The sequence below is a fragment of the Arachis hypogaea genome, chromosome 16, assembly GCF_003086295.3.
Source record: "Arachis hypogaea cultivar Tifrunner chromosome 16, arahy.Tifrunner.gnm2.J5K5, whole genome shotgun sequence".
Taxonomy (NCBI): domain Eukaryota; kingdom Viridiplantae; phylum Streptophyta; class Magnoliopsida; order Fabales; family Fabaceae; genus Arachis; species Arachis hypogaea.
The window spans coordinates 32,079,272-32,104,432 of record NC_092051.1 but is presented as its reverse complement, the minus strand read 5'-3'; the positions used below and the strand labels follow the sequence as shown (position 1 = coordinate 32,104,432).

The 25,161-nt window shown below is 36.2% G+C and overlaps 1 protein-coding gene across 4 annotated transcripts; it reads left to right on the top strand.

Annotated features, from left to right (window-relative positions):
- Positions 1-976: 976 nt before the first annotated feature.
- Positions 977-4,914, top strand: LOC112758912 (soluble inorganic pyrophosphatase 4). 4 transcript variants are annotated; one of them, XM_025807705.3, is made up of 11 exons: positions 977-1,354; positions 1,596-1,664; positions 2,161-2,215; positions 2,560-2,710; positions 2,849-2,877; positions 3,189-3,254; positions 3,342-3,449; positions 3,913-3,978; positions 4,067-4,187; positions 4,277-4,358; positions 4,512-4,914. In XM_025807705.3, exons 3-11 carry the CDS (start codon positions 2,186-2,188, stop codon positions 4,552-4,554), a joined length of 696 nt encoding a protein of 231 aa, XP_025663490.1. In that variant the 5' UTR covers positions 977-1,354; positions 1,596-1,664; positions 2,161-2,185; the 3' UTR covers positions 4,555-4,914. The 4 variants fall into 4 exon arrangements, with proteins under 4 accessions (XP_025663490.1, XP_025663488.1, XP_025663491.1 ...); XM_025807703.3 differs by lacking the exon at positions 1,596-1,664 and having other exon boundaries at positions 978-1,354; XM_025807706.2 differs by lacking the exon at positions 1,596-1,664 and having other exon boundaries at positions 1,253-1,354; positions 2,070-2,215.
- Positions 4,915-25,161: the final 20,247 nt, after the last annotated feature.

The window sequence follows — 25,161 nt, the reverse complement described above, 5'->3', positions numbered from 1 at the left end:
CATGCATCGCGTCCAAATTCAATGTATGATAGTGGCTGGGTATAGTTGATAACTCCATAATCGGTTGCAGAGCAGGTAAAAGATATCGAACTGATCCACCAACTGGAGTCTCTGGTATGAACTCATCCTCGTCATCATCCTCAAAGGAACTACTTTTGTTGCTATAAGCAACATACTCTTCGTCGAACTCCTCATCGTCAACGTCCATGACTTCTACTGGACTAGCACAGGGTCGTGGTGCAAGAGGCAGGTCATCCTGTAGAATGTTCGAGCTGCCAGAACCACCACCACCAACATCACGAACCTCCGCAGAAAGCTTCATCACTTATTCAATCATGATTCTCCCATGGACATCAAACATTAGGCGCACATGCTTATCGCCATTAAGGCAGAACAGACGAAATCGAAATACACAATTCCCCATCATCGCTAGCATCCTATATCCAACTCTTCCAACCTCTTTTCTCTCTCCACTATCGACATGTGTCAATATCAGATTCTTTAACTTGGACAGGAAATTTGCTCTCTGAGTTCGCAGCAGCGCAAAATTTTCACACTCAATATAACTTTGCTGTCACTGTTTCTTTTCTGACAGTTGGAATACACCATCACAACAAAGAAACCATTACCACTAGATATTTTTACTAAGTTTTTTGAAAAAAAATGAAAGAGAAGAAAGATTGAGAGTTTTGTTAAGAATACTAATAGTTTGAAGATCTTTTTATAGCTGATTGATTTTTATCGTACTATAACTCATTTACAGTGTAAATGAGATAAGTGTAGCCGTATCTCATTTATAGTGTAAACGAGATATGTGGATTCCGCTCTTTCTCATGTAACACATGTACAAACGTGATACGTAGACATGAGTTTGTGTCTTATTTCCATAAAAACTCTCCAAATTATCTATTTCTGTAATTAAAATATTTATTTTAAATAAAATATATATATATATTTTTTTTTGGGATAAAGTGGCGGCTCCATTTGAAGGTTGCCTTTCCATTTGAGAGAAACACAGTACCGGACAATTGAGTGCGCGGCCACACCTGATCCCACCACGGCAGACGAACTTCCCTTTTTCGCATTTGGCAGTGTGGGCCAGTGGCACCGCCCAAAATCTAACCGAAAAACCGAGTAGAAGCGAACGACCGTTAGTTAGGAACGGCCGTCACCGTCAAGGTAGGGTCCATACCTAAAATCAAACACACCCAATGAGAATACGACAGGTCACTCATCAACTTAGCTGGAGACACGATTTATTCGCCTCTGCAGAATATACGCATTCCTTTCTTTTCTTTTCCTTTCCACCTCCACGTTCCTCTCCTCATCCTCCATTTGCTTTCATTTCCCCAAGGTAGAGTTTTCTTACACCGATTTTTTTTATTTATTATTTAATGTTCGTTAATTAATTAATCATTTATTTTCATTTTCGTTAATGTTACTTCCCGATATGGCAAAGAAATAGCAAACAGAGTGCGTGAACCTCTCCTTCTTTCTTTTAATTTACCCCTTCTCCGTTTATAAAGAGAGTCTTCTATATTTTCTTCTTGTAGTCACAACTCACAACTCAGAACTATTCACTCTTCTTTTCTCAGTATCTTTTGTTGAGATCTGCGCTTGTTTGGCTTCACTTCTTCTGAAATAGAGACTTCAATCTTGTACCGGTTAGCTTTGTTTCCTTTTTCCCGCTCTGTTAAGCTGCTTTCCCTGTGTTACTCTTCTTTCTTTTTTTGGCTGATTTTTTTGTTTTGTTTTGTGTTAGTTCACGAACTCCGATCGCTTTCAATGTATTGTTATCAGTTTTGCTTCTTTTAATTTTTGAATCTTTACCTGATTCATTTTGAATCGCGTTTGTTTTCCGCAAAGTATCTCTCTGTTATATTTTCTTGAGGTTTTGTGGTTGTTAGTCGAGTAGAAGGTTATTGTTTCTGATTCGATTTTCACAGATCTGTTTTCGTTTTGGTGTTGATATTTTCTACAGTCTCTTTCGATATTTTCCATTTTCTTTCTATTTCCTTATTCGGTTGAAAACGTTTTCGACTTGGAAATGGAAAACGTTGCCTATGCAGAAACTTTTGCAGGATCCTTGCATGTGTTCGTGTTATGTAAATCATCGCTTTTGTTCTTTGAAGTTGATTTATTTCGTTTCTTGACTGTCAGTGGGAATCCGAAGGTGCAAGACGCCATGACTGAAATCGTGACGGAAACTGCGAATGTAAGTTATAAGTGATAACTAGTTCGTAACTTGTGGCTCTGCTTTTTATTGGGAATCTTAGATTGGGAAAGAAACAAATCGTATCTATTTTTAATTAGGATAATTAGTGTCGGTATTCACACGGCAAATCTTGTTACTTGTGATGATTGACTTTTATGATGTCATTGATATAATATTACTTTATCTTATAAGTTTGCTTTCGATGATCCTAGACAGTAGAAAGGAATTATTCGAAAGATTTTTTTATAATTTTAAAATAGATATAATAATTGAGATTATGCTCCCTTATTGTACAGAAATAAAGTAGTTGCTAGTACTATGTTAATTAATGATTTATATTTCAGGCTGAAGAAACAGTTCCAGTTCCCCCAATTGAGACTCCAGAAAAAGTTCCCATGCCTCTTTATTCCTCACATCCACCTCTTAATGAGAGGATTATTTCATCCATGACCAGGAGATCTGTTGCTGCACATCCTTGGCATGACCTTGAGATTGGTAAGCATGCATTCAGCAATATGGTGAAAAAATTATGACATGTTATTAATTCAATCGCTATGTTCTCTGCTTCTTTTTTCTTAGCATTATTATTTTTAATTGGTTTGCCTAGCTAATAGTAATTTCTCCTCAATGTAGGACCAGGAGCTCCACAGATCTTCAACTGTGTAAGCATATCATGACTATCTTTTATTCTTTCTTTCCTTTTTTGTTTCTCCATTTTCCATTAAATGCTATATGCTATATAATATATATAATATTAGAATTGGCACTTAGATAGATAGATGCAGAACATTTCTTCTATTCGGCATTTGATGATAATCAGTATAGTAGTACAGATTTTTTTAACTTTTTATTATTTATTTATTTTGAAGTTGTTCACTGAATTGAATATTTTTTTACTTTTTCAATGGACGTAACATAATAGCTGAGATTAGATTTGATCAATTTTGTAATGCAATGTGGCTGAGTGTTGTAGGTGGTTGAGATTGGGAAAGGAAACAAGGTGAAATATGAACTTGACAAGAAGTCGGGACTTATTAAGGTAGGTTATAATAATGATTGCTCAGTTATTTTCACTTATATACTTGATTTTGAGATCTCTTGCTGAATATGAATGGATCTTGTACAGGTGGATCGTGTGCTTTACTCATCAGTTGTGTATCCCCACAACTATGGTTTTATCCCACGAACTATCTGTGAGGACGGTGATCCCATGGATGTCTTGGTTATTATGCAGGTACTTTGTTTGTTCAATATTTCAACGTTTTCCTGTAAGCATCATGCTTATCTTCACATGGAAGTATTGCAACTTCATTATGTATAAAGCTCCTGCAATTGTCTGCATATTATGTGTCTTATGAAGTATCGAAGTAACATTAACCACCAACTTTTAAAATCCTCAACATAGATTTCTTACTAAACTATATTCTGCTGATCCAAAGTTTAATCATGTCAAGATATCGGCAGATGTACTCTTATTTGACAAATTCAGCTAATGATGAATAAATTCTTTTTGCACATTTGAGTCCATGGCTTGGTGGTTGTCTCGCATGCTTGTCTCATCCCCTCTCCCAAATACCCCCTAAAGTCTTCCATCTGAGTCATACAACTAATAAAATCTTTTCATTTATAATAAGATGTATCTTAGTCATTGTGGTATATACTTTTTCTGTGGCTAAGCCTTGCTGATACTCGGACAGGAGCCAGTTCTTCCAGGGTGCTTTCTTCGTGCCAAAGCTATTGGTCTCATGCCTATGATTGACCAGGTATATTTACATTCCTCTATTCCCGCGTATGAAGAACTTCTCCTTTGATCATTGAATATCGAGAGCCGTTTATTCCAATGAAATACAGGGTGAGAAAGATGACAAAATAATCGCTGTCTGTGCTGATGATCCGGAGTATAGACACTACAATGACATCAAGGAGCTTCCTCCACATCGTTTGGCTGAGATCCGTCGTTTTTTCGAAGACTGTATCCTTCCAAAAGACAATTGAACACACTGGTCCATTAACGGCAGCACATTGAAATATATTTTATTTTTTCCTTCACAGATGAATTAGATAAGAAGAATGAGAACAAGGAAGTTGCTGTAAATGACTTTCTGCCTGCTTCAACTGCATTCGAAGCTATCAAGCACTCCATGTAAGCCTTCCATCTCACTTTGACACTTGAGATTTGTTTACTTTGTCCTGGCTAACCTGTATTGGTTCAAAAGTTTTGCGGTTACTATTTCTCGTAGTAAATAAGTCGTGTGTGATGGCTGATATAACTTTGTTCTTTTGGTCAATTCTGAAGGACTCTGTATGCTGACTATATAGTGGAGAGCTTAAGGCGGTAATCGTTGAAGCTGGCTCCGGATTTGTTTGGTCGGTCTCCTCCTGTCCGTCGGAAAACTTTTGAATATAATTAAATAGTAATATGATGATTATGGCGAAAAGAAGTAAACCTTTGTAATCTAGTTGCATGTGTGATGTGTCTCTCATCACATGCTTAGTTTATTTCCAGAGACAGTTGTTTAGTTTCAAGCACATTTTGACGTCTGTACTGCTTAATATCAAATTCGGTCAGTCTGTCTGGCCTTTACCTCTCAAATGAATCTACTGAAATGGAAAAACCACGCATGTTAAGTGCGGATTTTCATTTATCAAAATATAGATGGAAATTTTTATATAAATAAATTAAATATTTTATTTCCCAATATATGTAATTTATGAGGTATTTACTAATTTAGGTATTATTTATCTCGTTTATAGTGTAATAATTATGAACTTATTTTGTTTATATATTTATTCTGTAAACGAAATAAGTGACGTTTTTATTTGGTTTTATCTTGTTTGTAAACGAGAGTTGTAAAATTTTAAAAAATACACATATTTCGTTTGCAATATAAACGTGATACTCGTTTAAGAAATGAGATATATATATCATTATAAAAGAAATACAATTTAAATGATATTAATTTAATTTTTATTTTTAAATTAATTTAATTTTTTAATTATTACTAATATCTTGATATAGTTATTTTTTATTTTTTTTTTACCAAAGATAGGAAATTCGAGCTATTACTCATTGGCACAAAAATTTGAAAAGATAGGAGACTTATTACTCATTGGCACAAAAATTTGGAAAGATAGGAGACTCGAACCCGCAACCTCTTAATTGAGTATGGGGAGTCTATGCCATTTGAGCTATTATTCATTGGCAAAAATTTGAAAAGATAAGAGACTCGAACCCGTAATCTCTTAATTGAGTACAGAGAGTCTATAGTATTTGAGCTATAACTCATCTTGATATAATTATTAATACTAATATCTTATCAATACTAATATCTTAAAATGATTACATTACATATTTAATACAATTTAATTTTATACTCAGACGGTTACAATAAATGAGATACACTCGTAATTATGTATAAACAAGATAAATAATGTTGTGTACCTCCTAAATTATATTTATTGGTAAATAAAATATTTAATTTATTTATATAAAATAATTTTCCAAATATGGATCGTCTATGGACTATGGTCACTTCGTCACATCTTTAGTTGGCCTCATTATGGTGTTCCTAACATCTTTGAAAAATTAAACTTTTATTTATTGTGACTTTTGTATTTAATACCGAGGCAAAATGTTTTGGATATTGTAAAAAAAGAGCTTAAAATATAATGATTTTTATTAATAATAACTTTTAAATAAGTTATTTTAGAAAATGGATTCTCAATTTTTTTTAACAATTGAGAGAATAAAGTGTGATCTCTCATCATTAATTATTATAGGTGGGACCAAAAGAAAACATGAGAAAGAGTGTATTGAAGGATTATATATCACACTTTATTCTCTCAATTTTTTTTAACAATTGAGAGGATTCATTTCCCGTTATTTTGTGTTTGGAAAATTATTATAGAAGTCCTTGTTTTAAAGTTGTGCATTAAATAGGAGTGATAAAATAGTTTTTGAAAATATGAGAAGTCACATTTTTTAACTTTTTCAAAAACTTTTAAATAATTTTTTGAAAAGTTAAAAATTTATCTAAAAAATTGTACCAAACACTATTAATGTAACTTTTTATAAATTAAAAGTAAAAAAAAAAATAACTTTTGAAATTTCCGAAACGGACTCTAAAAGTGTATTATGTAAATTTAGTATAATACGTTATGAGATTGATTACTGTCACAATAAATTGCACTATTGGATTCAAGAAGTGACAAATTTTCTGAAAACATGAATAACAATTTAAGAAAGGACAATCTTTTCACTAATTTTTTTAATGAATGTTAGTAACGATTTGTGTAATTCTTTTTTTGTATAAAGAGGATTCGTGACTCTGTTCATTCCCTTTTGTTTTTAAGAAAGGGCAAAATATTTTCACTAATTTTTTTAATAGGTAAATGTTAATAAAGATTTGTGTATTTTTTTTTTTTTGTATAAAGAGTATTTGCGACTCTATTCATTCCCTCTTGTTTTTCTTTTTCGTCTTTCTTCTCCCCTCTTGATTCTATTATTATTTTTCTTCTTTAGACTTACATGCTAATTTTTTTGGAGCATTTTAATATTTAATTTCTTTGTTTTGTCTATTGAAAAAGAGTTTTGGTTTTTCTTTTTAAGGAAGAAATGGATAATAATAATAAGGGATAAGTACTTTTTTCGTCCCCAAAGTCTGGGGTCGAAATCAAAATCGTTACCGACTTTTTTTTCTTATTAAAATCATCCTCAACGTTCAAAAACGCTTTAAAATCATCATTTCCCGAATTTTTGGACCAAAATACCCTCATCATCATCATTCTCCTTTTCACCTTCCTCACTCCACCACTTCCACTGCCACCAACATTACCACCACAACCACCATCAACACCAACACCACCACCACCACCACCACCAACACAAATACCACCACCAACACCAAGAACACTAAACAACAACAACAACACCATACCACCACAACCACCATCAACACCAACACCACCACCACCACCACCATCAAGCCCCTCACCGTAATCCCCCACCCCTCACCCACTCCCTCACCCCCTCACCCCCCCCCCCCCACTATCATCATCAACACCACCCCCACTATCATCATCAACACCAGAACCCACCACCACCCTCACCTCAGAAAATCATAACTCAGAAAATCAGAACTAAAAAAATCAAAAATCACAAATTTCACTTTGAAATCAGAACCTAACATGCACTTTGAACAATAATCAACAAATTCAGCAACAATAATATTCCAAATTTAAGCCAAATCACAAAAAATTAAATTATAGATAGTCCATAACAAATTTCACAAAAAAATTCAGAAATTCTACAACAAAAATCCAGTTCACAGAAGAAGTGGGCGGTGAAGGCGAGGAGGAGGAACAGTGGTGGATCACAGGCGGCAGGGCGGCGGTGCGGCTTCCCTTCCCTCTCCCAAGATCCGCCGCAAAACTGCCACCGTTATCGAGCCCGAAATGGAGAGGAGAGAGCGCGAATGAGAGGAGGAGCTATTCACTATTGCATCTATTGCTGCAAGGGATTCGTCGTCGTCATTGTTGGGCCATCGCCGAACTGCTGCCGCCATTGAGTGCGTCGTGGCCGTGGTGGTCGTTGGAGGAAAAGAGAGCCAGAGGAGAAAGAGAGCAAGCGAGATCTGAGGAGAGAGAGAGAGAGCTCGAGAGCAGATGAGAGAGAGGGAAAACCCGTGCTCAGCCACCACCGCCACTGAGATCCACCACCGTCACCGTCGAGCAGAGCCGCCCCCCTTCTTTCTCTCCCCCCGTTTCTCTCTATATCCCTTTCTTTCCTTTCCTTTTTATTTATTTTATTTTATAATTATATTTATTTTATTTTATAATTTTTTTAATGAAAGGGGTAGTTTGGTAATAAAAAAATAAAATTGGTAAAAGGATGATTTTAAAGCGTTTTTAAACGTTGAGGATGATTTTAATAACGAAAAAAGGTCGGGGAAGATTTTGATTTTGACCCCAGACCTTGGGGACGAAAAAAGTACTTACCCCTAATAATAATATTAGTTTAAAAGTTTACTATAATGGTTAAATTTTATCAAAAACACTTGAAAGTGTGATATTTATGTGTAATAATCGATGCATATTTGTTATTTCTTTTACAAAATTGTTCGAGGAGTTTAAGAGTTATATTTGCTAAAATATAGATCCTCATACACCAAAGAGGATTATGAGCATTTTATATAAGCGACCTATATTAGTGTTTGGTGTGTTCATTTGATTTCAGGTGATGTGCATCACTGATGATGTATGTTTGCAAGAGATGTTCTCAATTTATTGTCAAGCTCAATCACAAGTGTCTGGCATTGAGCTGTATGTGGATTTCGAATAATGATCTAATACTGTTGAAGAACCTGAGCCAGATTTTGATTGGAAAGGTTATAATAGTAAAAGCAAAGAGGAATATGATGAAGGAAACTATGAAGTCATTGATCCCAATGCAGATGAGGATCAAGCGGGCTACACCATCGAGTCAGATGTAAAGGACGTGGCTAATGCACTAGCAAGTGAGCATTTATTCGGAGAGCCATCTTTCATGTACGCTTTGGATCTCGATGCCATGAATGCACCAGAGTTTCCAGACTATGCCAATGCAGGTTTGTAGTTGAAAGCACCATATTTTATTAGTAAGTTAAATATTTAAATTGTGGATTAAGATCTTGCACTCTGTGTGTCTATATATATATATTGGTGTTGTTGCAGATCCACCTGTTGTTGCAAATGGTGAATTTGTCGTTGAAATGGAATTTAATTCTAGAAAAGTCGTGATAAAGGCAGTAAAAGATTATACCATTCACAGAGGTGTTGATTATCGGGTTTATGAGTTTGAGCCGACGATATTTTATGCAAAATGTGTGCAATATAAAGCCATCTGTGTTGGCTTATTAGGTCTAGCATGATGCAAAGAAAGTATTATTGGGAGATTACACGATATAATGATAGCTGCACCTGTACTAGAGCTATTATTTCTCAAGATCATTTGAAGTTGGACTCAGATACGATTGTAGAAGCGATTAAGCCATTGGTAGAGGCTGACCTATCTATAAAGGTGCAATCTGTAATTGCATATGTTCAATCAAAGTTTAACTATACGATTAGCTACCACAAAGTATGGTTGGCTAAACAGAAGGCATCGAAAAATATTTTTGGTTGTTGGGAAGCCTTTTATGAAGCATTGCCCACATAGTTTGAAACAATGGCTAAGAAAGATCCATCAGCAACTTTCGAGTATGAAACGTTACCTTGATAGCGTGGAGATGAGTTGACTCGGGATATTAGGGTTCTAAATCGAGTTTTCTAAAGTTTTTACCCATGCATTAGAGCATTCAGACACTACAAGCCGATTGTAGAGGTAAATGGCTACACTTGTGTGGAAATATAAAGGAGCATTGTTTTTTGTAGTTTCATTGAGTGACAACAATAATATTTTGTCTATTGCCTTTGTCCTTGTCAAGGTGAGACAATAGATGCATGGTTCTTTTTTCTTTGTCATTTGCAGACACATGTGGTAACGAGGGATGGAGTAGGCCTTATATCTGATCGACATGACTCTATTAGCTCAGCTGTTTCTCATTGTAATGGAGCATGGGAGCCTCTGAGGGCAATGGACATGTTTTGCATTAGACACATAGCATCTAACTTCTTGAGAAAGTTCAAGGCACCATTCTTGCAAAACTTGTGGTGAACATAGGTAATTAACAGAGTGTGCTATATAATATTATATGCATTATGTGAACATGTTTTCAGATTACATAATTAATGTGTGTTTTTGTTGTATCCCTTTAAGCTATTCTAGGACATTGCGTGAATATGAAATGCGATACCAGCGGTTATGTATGTGGTCAGGGCGAGGCTTATAGTCAGTTGTTGGATCGGATTCCCCATGAGCAACACTCTTTGGCGTACGATGGTGGACATGGATGGGGTCATATGATGACAAACCTATTGTAGTGCACAATAGGATGTTGAAAGGAACACACAATCTTCCTGTCACAACATTTGTGAAGGAGACTTTTACAGACTGAACGAGCTGTTCAAAAGAAGAGGGTTGAAGCTGAGTCTCAAATTAGATTCGGACATATATTCTCCAAGTAACCAAAAAGATCTAGGCAAATCTAATCGCAGTTGGAAACATTATAGTTAATTGCTTTGATAGGAAAAATGAGGTATTCGAGGTCTGGGAGATGCTCAGTGGTGTCAAATATGTAGTGGATCTACGTCATAAACACTGTGACTGTGGTGATTTTCAAGTATATCAATTTTCATGTTGTCATATCTTTGCTTGTTGTGCAAACCAATGCCTTGAGTGTCAAGTATATGTATACGAGGTGTATCGGATAGATGATGTCCGAAAGGTATAGAGTTAGGTTTAGGCCATTGCGCAAACCAATAACATTTCCTGGGTATCGAGGACCAAGGATGATACCTATTTCGACACTTAAGAGAGTTACTAAAGGTCGTCCCAAGAAAACTCGTTTCTTGAATGAGATGGACACGCTATCGATGCGAGGTCCACAATGTTGTAGGCTTTGCAGAGATGAAGGTCACGGTCACAGTAGATGCCCCCATGGTATCAGACCTAGTGCACATGACTCAGCTCCATTCGTCATACTATATTATATGAAAGACTTCGTTTTCAATTTAAAGAAAAAATCATCATTTTTATTAATTATCATTATTATCTAAATAAAGGAAAAATATGTTTTTTGAATTTTTGTGGACATTAGAGAGACGTATATAACACTCTTTGATAAGATTTTTTTAAATATTTAATAGTGCTATTGAAGTTACTAGTTTAACATAGCTTGGGCAAAAAAAATGAATGATTTACGTAAAAAAAGCAACCACATGAACATAGTCATTAATTAGTACAATCACCTCTACCAGGAATAACTATAGAACACATCATAAAAGACCACAAATCTGTTTACACTACAACAGACGCGAATAATAGCAATGGTAACAGCCGCAAACCAATCTCCAACAGTTTTCCAATCGGCGTCCTTTAGCACGCCGGGATTAATTAAACCGGCGGTTTTTAGAAACCGCTGGTATAACCATCACTGTTTAAATATTTTACGTTGGATGGTATGGCAGCAGTTTTAAACCGCCGCATTATGCCTAGACAAGATTTTCTTGTTGTTTTGCGATGGACACAAACCGCCACTATTTGGTGCTGCTAATTTTTCATTTTCGGTGATTACGAATCACTGCTAAAGTGGTAAATAGCGGCGGACATTTAGCAACGATTTACAAAAACCGCTGCTAAATAGAATCTGGCAACGGTTGATGCGACGGATCAGGAAAGGGCTTCTAAAAGCTCCTTATTTTGCAGTAGTTTTGTTTTAACCACTGCAACATCTCAATTTCTTAGCGGTTGTTGGAACGATCAATACTAGATACTCTGTTAGCAGTGGTTTTCTCCCAACTGCCGTAATATGTTTTTATCTCGAATTTTTCTGTTTACGCATTGTCGTGTAAAATCTACTTAAGTTCTCACTATTTTTTTTCAAAAATATGTTTCAAACACTGTTACTTAATGCATTACGTACATTTTGCATATTTGTATTACGTAAAAAATAATTCATGAATTAAAAAAACATATATTGTTTAATAATGTGCATAAATTTACGAATTAGGTTTCCTCGTGTACTATCAGCGCATTTTAAGTTTGCATTCAACCACAAATGTTAAAGAAAAAATAAAGTCAACGTCTAATTTTATAAAGTTAAAACAAAGTTTAATAGAACATAAAAAGCAGAATTCTTGAAGTAGACAAACAAGTAATGAGTCAAAATTTCTCTTCAATATCGTATTGACCTGGCCAGAAATACTCTGTCACAAATCTACAGCTTTCACGTGATAACGGATCTGGTAAGTCATCTCCAAACCATGGCTTTTTGTTCAGATTGAAGCTCCTTTTTGCAGCATGTACATCATCTTCTTTTTATTGAGTGTATAAAGTTTCATTATCTTCTTCTGGAACCTTATTGAGCCCAACATGCCTGAAGATGTCAATTCCACCGGAGGAGATAGCATCTAAATCATCTTCTGAATTAGTGTCTGCCCTATCTAGTGTGTCATTTACTATTTCGCATGAATATTCAGCTGACACTGAAAATATCAACATGCATACAACAATCTAAGTCTACTCAAAAGAGAATGATAACTCCCATATCATTAGCTAATAATTAAGAAAAAAAGCTGCGTTGAAATGGTAAGGGAACTTTCAAACTAAACAAAAAAAATTAACAACTACTATCTCCTTTGTCGGTAGTTTGGACAAATTTCTTGGAAAGAAGTTCTGTAATAGAAAGTTCTATATACTTCATTTCCTCTTTTGAAGAAATATCCAACTCAACAACATGTGTGTTTCTAAACTGCACCTGCATCATAATAAAATGTATAGTTCATGGCCTTTTTTGTAAAGAATCATATTTCTCTATGTTGCAAGCTACTATGCTAGATATTTATTTTTCACCTTTAATTCAGCAAGTATGTCTTCAAAGGTCCTACCAGCTGCACATGTAACAAAAATATACCCAAATTTATCCTCATACATTGATCCCCATTCATGAAGTTCCTACAAATTTGAATATTAACGTAACAACTATTATTGCAGAAAATTTGTAAGCATATATCAACTTAAAATATACATCATTCAAATGTAGTTTAACTCAAGTTTTTAAGGGTATGCCTAACAAACAAACCTGCATAGTAGCTTCGCTTGCCGTTTTCAAGTATTCATTAGAATAACATCGACCTAAAATAGCCTCCAACCAAGACCTAATATTCAATTTACGGAACCGTATGTCTCTAGCAACAGTAATTGCATGTTCCAATGAAGAGAATGGAGGCACCATAGCCATTTCGTTAGCAAATGTTGTGCTTGCACAACATGATAAGAAGTTTTCCATTTCCATTTTTTCTGTTACACCACCATTTTATGTTGACTATATTGGTCAGTCGTAACAATAGTGAAATTCAACATCATTTACCCGATATCATGATTTTTTCATTGGAAATTACAAACAACAACAATAATGACGAAATCAACACTTATTTGGAAACTGACTTTTGTTAGCAACAAATGTAGAAAGAAACGGGAAACTGGTTTTATTCATGAAAACCAACAAGAAATAAAAACTTAATTCAAATATGAATATATAGATAGTAATGTAACTAACAAACTACGTACATCATAAACACTATTAAATTTATTAAACACACACAGATCCTCTATGAATGACGTTCACATTTTCCATATTTTCACTATACCACATCATCGATGCTATCAAAAACATCGTCTATTGGGTCTTTTATATCATCATGTCTTGTCAACCGTAAATCACCGATGTCACCTGTCGCTAACATGTTCAACCCTGACTGTGGAGAAAAAGTAGCTTCAACTTCTTCATTCTCTCTTCCCATGTCATACAAGTCTCGTGGTTTTACATAAACCACTACACTCCAGTCTTTATCTACTTCATCATGCACATAGTATACGAGATGAGCTTCTGATGCCAATATGTACGGTTCATCCTCTTTTCGATCACCAGTGTGTATCGGACGAGTAAAATTAACGCTGGTAAGGCATAGATGGTCTTGTTTGATGCCTCTGCTCGTAGTTGTATCAACCCAAATACATTTGGACAAAACCACTGTGAAATGGCAGCTGTAGTTCAATTAGATTATGTCAACAATTTTTTCCATAATATGGAACACCACCAACAGCCACTCTATCGTCACGCATGCTTGCAAAACTTCTTGTATTGGATGAGACATAAACTCCACTATTTTGGATTTTTAGCTCGTCTTCCTTTGTGATAGTTCTAAACTTGTACCCATTGACGTTGTACGCCTCAAAACGTCTTGCCTGAGGCATGGGACCGCATGCTAGCAATTTTATTTCTTTCGAATAAAGCGTACTGTCTATTGGAACCTGGCACCATATAACATCCATCGTTCATATAAAACATTGGAATTCATAAAGTTCAAATTCTAGGGTAAAAAGACGTTGGTCAGGTTAAATTTCTATGAACTTCATGCTTGAACCAGCGAGAAAATTTTGCATGCACAACACGGTCTATCTTACATTGCGACCTTGTTTGAGTCCGTAATCTTCGCTTCGTTTCTACCCTAAATGTAATTTATGACACAACAACAAATTAGTCCAACGACTGAGTGTGTGAAATGAGTTATACTCGTGTTTCAAAAATACATGTGCATACTTACTCAAGAAATAGAACGACGGCCTCGCAATTCACTAGCACATGACGATGTGCCTGATCTTTTTCCATTTAAGTGAGTCCAAAATGTGAAACAGCCCCTAAAGCTTTTCCAATTTTTGGGAACATAGTTTTCCCTGAATTATGGGTAACATCAACAGGTTGATCATCAACTCGTCCTGGTTGGTTGATTCTAGACTCAATATTATCCAAATATCTTGAACAGAATGTTAAAATTCCCTAAGATAAATAGCCCTCCGTAATTGAGCCTTCTGCTTGTGCCCTATTACGCACGTATTGCTTCAATCATCCTAGATCATTCTTGACAAATTGATACAAGGTCAATACTTTGACTTTCATCAATTCCCGCTGATAAACCACTATTTTATGGTTTATCTTGTGCTGATTTGAGTAGATTTTATCAAGTCTTTACACACTTAATCATACTATTTGCATGATTTTACAATTCCTTCCTAGTTTTGTTCTATCATTGAAAACTTTCTTCCTAAGCCTTTAATTTGTGTATTTTAATTCTCCTTTATACCATTCAATGCCGTGATCCGTGCGTTAAGTGTTTCAGGCTTTATAGGGCAGGAATGGCTTAGAGGATGGAGAGGAAGCTTGCAAAAATGGAAGGAACACAAGAAACTAAGGAGATAACTAGCGAGCATCGACACGCACGCATGGCTCACGCGTGTGCGTGATTTGGAAAAATTTACAGCGACGCATACGCGTGACACGCGAAGATGACCAGCGATGCGTACGCGTGACTGACGCATACGCGTGACATGTGCGATCTGCAGAAGTTGCAGAAAATGCTGGGGGCGATTTTTGGCAGAGTTTGGACCCAGTTTCTGGCCCAGAAACACAGACTAGAGCCAGGGGACAGCAGAGACTCAACAGACATTCACATGACACATAGTTTTACTTTTAGTTTTGAATCTTAGAGAGAACTCTACTACTTCCTCTAGGTTTTCTTCACATTTATAGTTTTAGAATTTATTGCTTTTGCTTTGGATATTGAGAAGAGTCATTACCTCCGTTGAAGTTTTATTATTTAAGTTTGTTTTCCTATTCCTTTACTCTTTTATTTCCCATTAACCCTGTTTGGATAAATATGTTTATGAATTTGGGATTTATCAATGCAAAGAACCATTTTTACTTTTAATTAATTTTCAGTTATTGTTTATCATGTCTTCCTTTTATTCCCTTTTTAATTATGTGAAAGTTATATTCATGTTAATGGAGTAGTTTCCTAACTTGATTGGGAGTTGATTAAGAGAAGAATCTTGAGTTGGAATACTCAAGTGTTAATCTTAATTGGAAGTTGTTGGCTGACTCTCTAGTCTTTGACTCTAATCCTTTCTTAGGAAAGGATTAGGACTCGAGTGATAGAGTTAGTTAGTTAGTTAGTTACTTGACTTTCCCTTATCAAGTAAGGGATGACCAAGTAGAACAACAACCTTTTATTATTACACTTGGAAAAATTCAACAAGGATAGAACTTCCAATTAATCTTCTCCTGGTCAAGGCTTTTATTTGAATTATATAAATTCTCTCGTTAATTTCCATTGCTTAAATTTACAATTATTTATTTTTCTGTTCCTCAAACTCAAAAATTTCTTGGAAAACCTCTGACCAATAAGCTGCAATCTTTTGTCAACTCGTTGGGAGACGACCTGAGATTTCTACTCCCAGTATTTTGTTCTTAATTTTGTGACAACTCTTTTCTAAATTGATAAGCGGATTTTAGTCGGTTGAGAACTGTACTTGCAATGCTGTTTTCTCTATAAATTCTTAATCGGCCAATTTCTGCCACGTCACCCGCTTAATTGAAAAATATAATATTTTTGTATAAATATTTGGGTTAAAATTTAACGGAGGGAAATTTTTTTTCCTATTTTGGTATTGTTCCAAACTTTCGTTTAAAATAGTAAGAGATTTGAATGAATTAAAGAATAAAATAAATACATCAGCTTAAAACCAAAATGGTCATCAGAATTAAAAAAATCAGTTGGAAAAATTTGTTTAACGTGATTTTAATTTGCACAAATTAAGAATAAAGAGTAGTATTCAATATGCAGAAATAAATTAGCAGTAAACACTAACAATGTGTTACCTGAATGAATGTGAACAGTAATAAAAGAAAATTACATAACAATGTTAGCCCATAGAATAAGAGAAGTAGAATAATTAAAACTATGAGTTTGTGATTATACGAGAGAATACAAGTTATTATATCAACTTCAAAGAAATTTTAAAATATAGCTGACCAAGTTTGTTTTGAATAACTAATGAATGAATGTATTATGTTCAACAAATCTTCTATCACCGTGTTTTGAGTAACTGTACACTTACTTGTTACACAGAATATAATTTTTTGTTTACAATTAAATAATAAAAAGGATAAATTAATTAACGGGCTGTTCAAAATAGATAACTTAAACTTTAAGTTTATTTGTCAATTAACTAATCAGGGAATAATTTGATAGAAAAAAAATTGATACGAATTTAAATTTTCCCAAGATTTTAGAGGTCAGTTTCACCCACCATGTTGACCAAATCAGCGCCTAATCAACCCAAAAGAACAAAACCCTAAGGCAACTTAAATCTAACCTAACAAACCCTTCTAAACACACCGCAAGAACTCCAACCGACTGCATCTTCCATAGCGCCGCCACCCATTAACGCTGGACCGCCATCAATTGTTGTCACTGCACGTAGAAGGTGTCATCGGCCGTTGTTTCGTGGAAGTTTATCCCCCTCTTCGTTGTTTGGTCTTTGATGAGCGGATATTTTATACGTTTTTTGGCATCATTTTCATATAGTTTTTATTATGTTTTGTTTAAGTTTTACTATATTTTCATAGGTTCTAGTGAAAAATTCATATTTTTGGATTCTACTTTGAGTTTGTGTGTTTTATGATGATTTCAGATATTTTCTGGCTGAAATTGAGGAGCTTTGGAAAAGTCTGAGTCAAAGACAGAGAAAGGACTGTAGATGCTGTTGGATTCTGACCTCCATGCACTCGAAGGAGCATTTTTGGAGCTAAAAATTTTCAAATGGCACACTCTCAATGGCTATGGAAAGCTAACATCCAGGACTTTCCAGCAATATATAATATTCCATACTTCGCTCAGGAAATGAAGGTCCAAAACTGGCGTGACGTCAGTTCTTCACCCTCTTCCTGGCGTTGGACGCCCAAAAGGGAGCAACTAGCGTCCAATGCCCAAAAAGGAGTCCAAAGCTGGCATTCAACGCCCCAGAGGGAGTACCAACCCGTGGCTTCACTCAAGCTCAACCCAAACACTCACCAAGTGGACCCGGAAAGTGGATTTTCGCACTACAAGACTAGTTTATCTTATTTCTGTAATTCTTAGTTATCAGATTAGTATATATAGGACAAGGATGACCCTTGTTCAGGACTTTTTGATCTTTGCCCATTCAAATACATTACTTTTCTGTATAGTATGAGTCACTAACCTCCTAGGTTAAGGTTAGGAGCTTTGCTGATTCATATGGATTAATAATATCATTGTTCTATTTCAATCTATTCTTGATTCTATTCTAATATGTATCTTCGTTCTTCATCCTAATGAATTGGGAGTGTAACTTGACCATCATCCCTATTCTACATGGGTTCGTGCAAGTCCTTGATGGGATAGTATTGAACCACAAACTTGATTATACATCTCTTAGACGGCTAATCCACAACTTTGTTGGGGACTTGGAGACATCAGTTCAGCCGAGGTACGGGGTGATTAGAGCCTTTGTTGTATAGACTAGAATTAATAGAGTAGCGTTCTCTGATCCAAAAGATCCGACCTTGTCTGTGGCGCTTTGAGTAGGATCACCAAGGGAATGGACTGCTGGAGCTTCACCCCTGTTCAGATTGGATGACTACTGACCTGGCATTTAATCTGAAGCAGAGGAGATTAATGACCACTAACCTGGCGTTAATCACTTACAGCTTGCCATGGAATGAATCATCAGAAGTTGAAGTAGACAATGAGAAAGATCCAGAAGGAGGAAGCATCTCTGAAGCCTCAACCATTCTCTCATCACTGATTTCACATCTATCCAGTAACACTTTATTTATTCTGTTTTATGGGATTTTCATAACAACTATATTTTCTATCCGCCTGACTAAGATCTACAAGGTAGCCATTGCTTGTTCAAACCAACAATCTCCATGAGATCGACCCTCACTCACCTGAGATATTACTTGGATGACCCGGTGCACTTGCCGGTCTATTTGTGCGAATATTGTGGAGTCAATTTTGTGCACCAAGTTTTTGGCGCCGTTGCCGGGGATTTTTCGAGTTTGACAAACTACCGGACTATCTTGTTGCTTAGATTAGGTACTTTTTACTGTTTTGTTTCGTGTCTTTTGTTTTCCTTTTTAAAAACTTTTTCAAAATCCATCTTTTCTTTGTCTTGTGTTTGAGTCTTTTGTTAAAAGTTTCGAACTTTCTTGGTTTCTTTTGCAAAAAAAATTTCAAAAATTGTGTCTTTTGTTTGAGTCTAGTGTCAACTTTTAAGTTTGGTGTCCCTTGTGTGTTTATATTTTCTTTAAATTTTTGAATTTGTTCTTGAGTGTTCTTCTTGGTATTCAAATTGTTCTTGTTTCTTTTCTTTGTTTGATCTTAAAATTTTTAAATTTGGTGTCTTTTGGTGTTTTTCTTATTAATTTTCAAAAAACAAGTGTCTTTGATCTAAAAATTTTAAGTTTGGTGTCTTTTATTTGTTTTTCTCTTTCTTCATTAATTCAAAAAAATAAAAAATATTTCTTTTATCTTTAATCAAATTTTCGAAAATCTTGCTTTCTTTTCTTATCTTGATTTAAAAATTTTTAGTTTAGTATTTTCTTGTTAGTAAAATATAAATTTTGAATTTCAAATCTTATCTTTTCATATCTTTTTCAAATCTTTATCTTATCTTTTTATCTTTCTTTAATTTTCAAAAATCGTATCTTATCTTATTTCAAATTCAAAATTTAAAATTCAATTTAAAAATTTAAAAATTTAAAAATTCAATTCTCAAATCTCAAATGTAAATATTTTTTAAAAATCAAATTTCACATCTTTTTAAATCTTAACTATCTTTTCAAATCTTCGCCATGTCTTATCTTTTCAACTTATTTTCAAATCTTTATCTTATCTTGTTTCAATTTCAAAATTCAAAATCAAATCTTTTTCAAATCTTTTCAATTCTTATCTTATCTTGTTGACTTTTTCTTTCCAAGTTTAAATTTAAAAAAATTTAAAATCAAATCTTTTTCAAATCTCCTATCTTATCTTATTTTCAAATCTTTCTTAATTAGTTACTTGTTTTATCTTATTTTAATTTTAAAAGTTTGGTATCTCTTTAATACTCTCCTTTCTCTTCCCTCTTTTTCAAAACTTCCTAACTAATTCCCCTCTCTTCTATTTTCAAAAACTTCTTACCTCTTTCTCTTTACTACTTTTTCGAAAACCACCTTTTAATTTTCAAATCTTTTTATTTAATTAGCTTTTAATTTGCTTCTTGTTTTTCGAATTCAATAAATAAATAAAATAAAAACAAAAATATTTTACTTCTAATTTCCCTTTTTATTCTTAATATTCGAATTCTTCTACCACTCATATTCGAATTCTTTCTCTCATCTCTCTACCCTCATTCTTCTTTCTTCTTCATATCTCACAGGGAGTTCTTTATACTTTGACGTAGAAACTCCCATTCTCTTTCTTTCTTGGTTTTCTTTTTCTTGTTTATGAGCAGGAGCAGAGATAAAGAACCCCTCTTTGATCCTGATCATGAACCTGAGAGGACTCTAAGGAGGCATTTACAACAAGTTAAAGCACAACACTCCAGAGAAAATCTCACAGAACTTCTCGAACAAGAAATTGAAAATACAAACGTCGCAGCTGATCCGAATAATAGAGGAGATGCAAGGAAAGTTCTTGGTGACTTCACTGCACCCACTTCTGACTTCTATGGAAGAAGCATCTCTATACCTGCTATTAGAGCAAATAACTTTGAGCTTAAGCCTCAGTTAGTCTCTCTAATGCAACAGAATTGCAAATTTCATGGACTTTTACTGGAAGATCCACATCAATTCCTATCTGAATTCTTGTAAATCTGTGATATTGTTAAGACCAATGGAGTGGATCCTGAGGTCTACAGGCTTATGCTTTTCCCTTTTGCTGTTAGAGACAGAGCTAGGATATGGTTGGATTCTCAACCTAAGGAAAGCCTAGACTCTTGGAAAAAGTTGGTCAATACTTTCTTGGCCAAGTTCTTTCCACCTCAGAAGATGATCAAGCTCAGGGTGGAAGTTCAAACTTTTAGACAAAGAGAGGGTGAATCTCTCTACGAAGCTTGGAAAAGATATAAGCAACTGATCAGGAGATGTCCTCCTGACATGCTCTCAGAATGGACTATCCTAGGTATCTTCTATGATGGTCTATCTGAGATGTCCAAGATGTCCTTTGATCATTCTGCTGGTGGATCACTCCACTTGAAGAAAACGCCTGAAGAGGCACAGGAACTCATTGAAATGGTTGCAAACAACCAATTCATGTACACTTCTGAGAGAAACCCTGTGAACAATGGGGTAGCTCAGAATAAAGGAGTCCTGGAGGTTGACACTCTGAATGCCATATTGGCTCAGAGTAAGATCTTGACCCAACAGGTCAATATGATCTCTCAGTATTTGACTGGAATGCAAGCTGCAGCTGGCAGCACTCAAGACACCTCCTATGAATGAGATGCTTATGATCCATATCAACCCACAATGGAAGAGGTGAATTACATAGGATAACCCTATGGAAACACCTACAACTCCTCCTGGAGAAATCATCATAACTTCTCATGGAAGGATCAACAGAAGCCTCAGTAAGGCTTCAACAATAATCAAGGTGGAAAACACCAGAATAGATTTAACAGTAATAAACCATTCCCATCTTCTCAGCAACATATGGAGACTTTTAAGCAGAGCCTCTCTGACTAGCAACCATAGTCTCTGAACTCTCTAAGACCACTCACAGTTTTATAACAAAAATTAGGTCCTCCATCAGAAATCTGGAGGTACAAGTTGGTCAGCTGAGTAAGAGAATCCCTGAGACCCCTCCTAACACTCTTCCAAGTAACACTGAAGTAAACCCAAGGGAAGAGTGCAAGGCCATCACTGTGGAAGATGAGGTCGAATCTGAAGGGGATACTATGGCGTTGAACGCTAGTAAGGGAGTCCCTACTGGGCGTTCAAAGCCCAAAGAGGAGTCATCATTAGCGTTGCACCATAGGCACCATTACCTTTGAGAAGGCTCTGTGTGACCTAGGGTCAAGCATAAACCTCATGCCACTCTCTGTAATGGAGAGGCTGGGAATCTTTGAAGTGCAAGCTGCAAGAATCTCACTAGAGATGGCAGACAAGTCAATGAAAAAGGTATATGGTCTGGTAGAGGATGTCTTAGTAAAGGTTGATAACCTTTACATCCCTGCAGATTTTATAAACTTGGACACTGGAGAGGACGAGGATGAATCCATCATCCTTGGAAGACCCTTCCTAGCCACTGCCAATGCCATCATTGATGTAGTAAGGGGAGAGCTAGTCCTATAATTGCATGAGGACTGTATCTTATTCAAGATACCTAGCCCTAACTCTCCTTCTGACAAAAGAGAGACAATTGTGTAACACTTAGTGTTCCAAATCTCACTCTCAGAGCAAAGCTATACAGAGCCCTCAGACACCAATTCTAAGTTTGGTGTTAGGCAGCCAACATCAAGCACTGAGAATAAAGGTACTAAGAAGAAAGTACCTAAAGGCTTGAGGGATAAGAAGATCCCCACTAAAGGCCTCTCACCTGGCATGAGAGTTGTCTTCACTGACAACCCAGTCATTCCACACACAGTGAACAGGATCCTGTCTCTAGAACATGTGAAACTCATCCAGGAGAGCACAGGCAAGAAGTTCACTGTAAGGGGCAAAATTCTGAGTCCCTATCCATCTCCGTAAGGAGCTAACCGTCAAACTAGTGACGTTAAAGAAGCGCTTGTTGGGAGGCAATCCAACCATGATTAGTTATTTCTATTTTTCTTTAAGTTTATTTTACATAATTATTTCTTTAAGTTTGTGATCATGTGCAACAGTTAAAACAGAAATAGAGACAGTCAGAACTGGAAATAGAACACCCTGGAGCAAGTACCTTGCTAGCATTGAACACCAGACAAAGAGGCAAGAATGGGCGTTCAACGCCCAAAAAGAGTAGCCAAGTTGGCATTGAATGCCACACAGGGTATCCCTAATGGGCGTTCAACACCCAAGAAGAGCAGCATTGCTGGTGTTGAACGCTAGCCATAGAGCTTGTAGCTAGCATTGAATGCCAGCTAGGAGGCAGAGACCTGGCACTGAACGCCAGGAAGGAGGTCCCCTATGGGCGTCCAATGCCCTATGAGGAGCATGAAGCTGGCGTTGATCGCCAGCTAGGAGCAGGAGCTGGGCATTCAACGCCCACAAGTGGGCAAGGAATTCAAATTCCCTAGCCTCTCAGGATCTCGGTCCCACAGAATCTCCACCTACCCCACCTTTTTCTCTCTTCTACTTTCACTCTTCTCCACACATTCATCCCCATAAATTCTCAACCAATCACATCCATATCTCTTTCTAAAACCATCATAACACCCACCAACTCCCACCTACTTCAAATTCAAAATTTCCCACCCAATTTCCCCCTCCCATTCGAACCCTACCCCATCCTACCCCTATAAATACCCTTTTCTCCAACCCTTCATACACACACCACATACACTAAAGCCCCCACTTCGCTGAAACACTCTCTCCCTCCATCTCCTCTATTCTCTTCTTTTTCTACTCTTTTCTTCCATTTTTTTTGCTCGAGGACGAACAAAGCTTTTAAGTTTGGTGTTGGAAAAGCCTTGCTTTTTGCTTTCCATTCACACTTATGGCACCCAAAGCCGGAGAATTCTCTAGAAAGAGGAAAGGAAAAGCTGTTGCTTCCACCTCCGAACCTTGGGAAATGGAGAGGTTCATCACCAAAGCTCATCAAGACCACTTCTATGAAGTAGTGGCAAAGAAGGAGGTGATCCCTAAAGTCCCCTTTAGGCTAAAAAAGAATGAGTACCTGGAGATCCGAAGAGAAATCTGGAGGAGAGGTTGGGAAGTTCTAACAAATCCTATCCCGGAAGTTGGAATCTTGATGATGCAAGAGTTCTATGCCAATGCATGGGTCACTAAACAACATGATACAAGCGTGAACCCAAGCCCCAAAACTTGGAGCACCATGGTCCGAGGGGAACCCTTAGATTTCAGCCAGGAAAGTGTAAGGATGGCACTCCATTTGCCAGTGATGCAAGGAGACCCACATCCTTACACTAGAAGAGTCAATTTTGATCAAAGGCTGGATCAAGTCCTTTCAGACATTTGTGTAGAATGAGCTCAGTGGAAGAGGGATGCCCAAGGCAAGCTTGTCCAACTAAGAAGGCTTGACCTCAAGCCCGTAGCTAGAGGATGGTTGGAATTCATCCAACGTTCTATCATCCCTACTAGCAATCGATTAGAAGTGACCATTGACAGAGCCATCATGATTCATTACATCGTGATTGGGAGTAAGGTGGAGGTACATGAGGTAATACCTCAAGAATTGTACAAGAAAGCTGAAAAGCCTTCCACCTTAACAAGGTTGGCTTTTTCCCACCTTATATGTCACTTATGTAATTTAGCTGGAATTTTCACAGATGGAGACATCCCCATTGAGGAGGACAAGCCCATCACTAAAAGAAGGATGGAGCAAACTAGAGAGCCTACACATGCACCTCAATAAGAGCATGTGGAGCCGCCTCAACAAGAAATCCCTGAGATACTTCAAGGGATGCATTTTCCTCCCCAAGACTATTGGAACCAATTGCATACTTCTCTAGGAGAATTGAGTTCCAACATAGATCATCTGAGGATGGGACACCAAGAGCACTCCACCATCCTCCATGAAATAAGAGAAGATCAAAGAGCCATGAGGGAAGAACAACAGAGACAGGGGCGTGACATAGAAGAAATCAAGCGCTCCATTGGATTCTCTAGAGGAAGCAGTAGCCGCTATCACTAAGATGGACCTGTTTCCTTAATCCCCTGTTGCCTGTGTTATTTTTCTGTTTTCCATGTATTTTATTTTATTGTCTATTTCTATTGCATGATCATCTTTATTTATGTCTTAAAGCTATGAAATATTCCATATATCTCTCACCTTGCTTGAAAGAAAATTTTATTTGAGAAAGAATAGGGAGATACTTGAATTTCAAGTTATATCATAAGAATAATTCAATTATCTTGATGAGGTAGTGACGAACGGGATTTTTGACGGTTTAGAATTTCACTAATGAAATCTCGTTGTAAAGTATAGTTTCTAAACCAATCACTAATCCTTTCATACAAAAAGTTGTTTGTCACAAGTACAAACCCCTAAAATTTATAAACCGAAGTATTTAAACCTCGGGTCGTTCTCCCTAGGACTTACAATGAAGTGTCTTGTTATCGGTTATGAGTTATTTTGGGGTTTCGGATAAGAAGCATGAAAAGTAAATGGCAATGAAAATAAACTAACAACTATAAAAGGCTCTTGGCAAGGTATGAAAATTAGAAGTCCTATCCTAGTTATCCTTTTCAATTGTGATGAGACTTGTTCATTGCTACCACTTAGTTAACCCTCACTAATTAAAG

Coding starts and splice junctions, on each gene's coding strand:
- LOC112758912 (XM_025807703.3), top strand. CDS start 1,212: ATGAGAATACGACAGGTCACTCATCAACTTAGCTGGAGACACGATTTA. Junction 2,216..2,559: donor TCGTGACGGAAACTGCGAAT/GTAAGTTATAAG, acceptor TTTATATTTCAG/GCTGAAGAAACAGTTCCAGT. Junction 3,450..3,912: donor ATGTCTTGGTTATTATGCAG/GTACTTTGTTTG, acceptor ATACTCGGACAG/GAGCCAGTTCTTCCAGGGTG.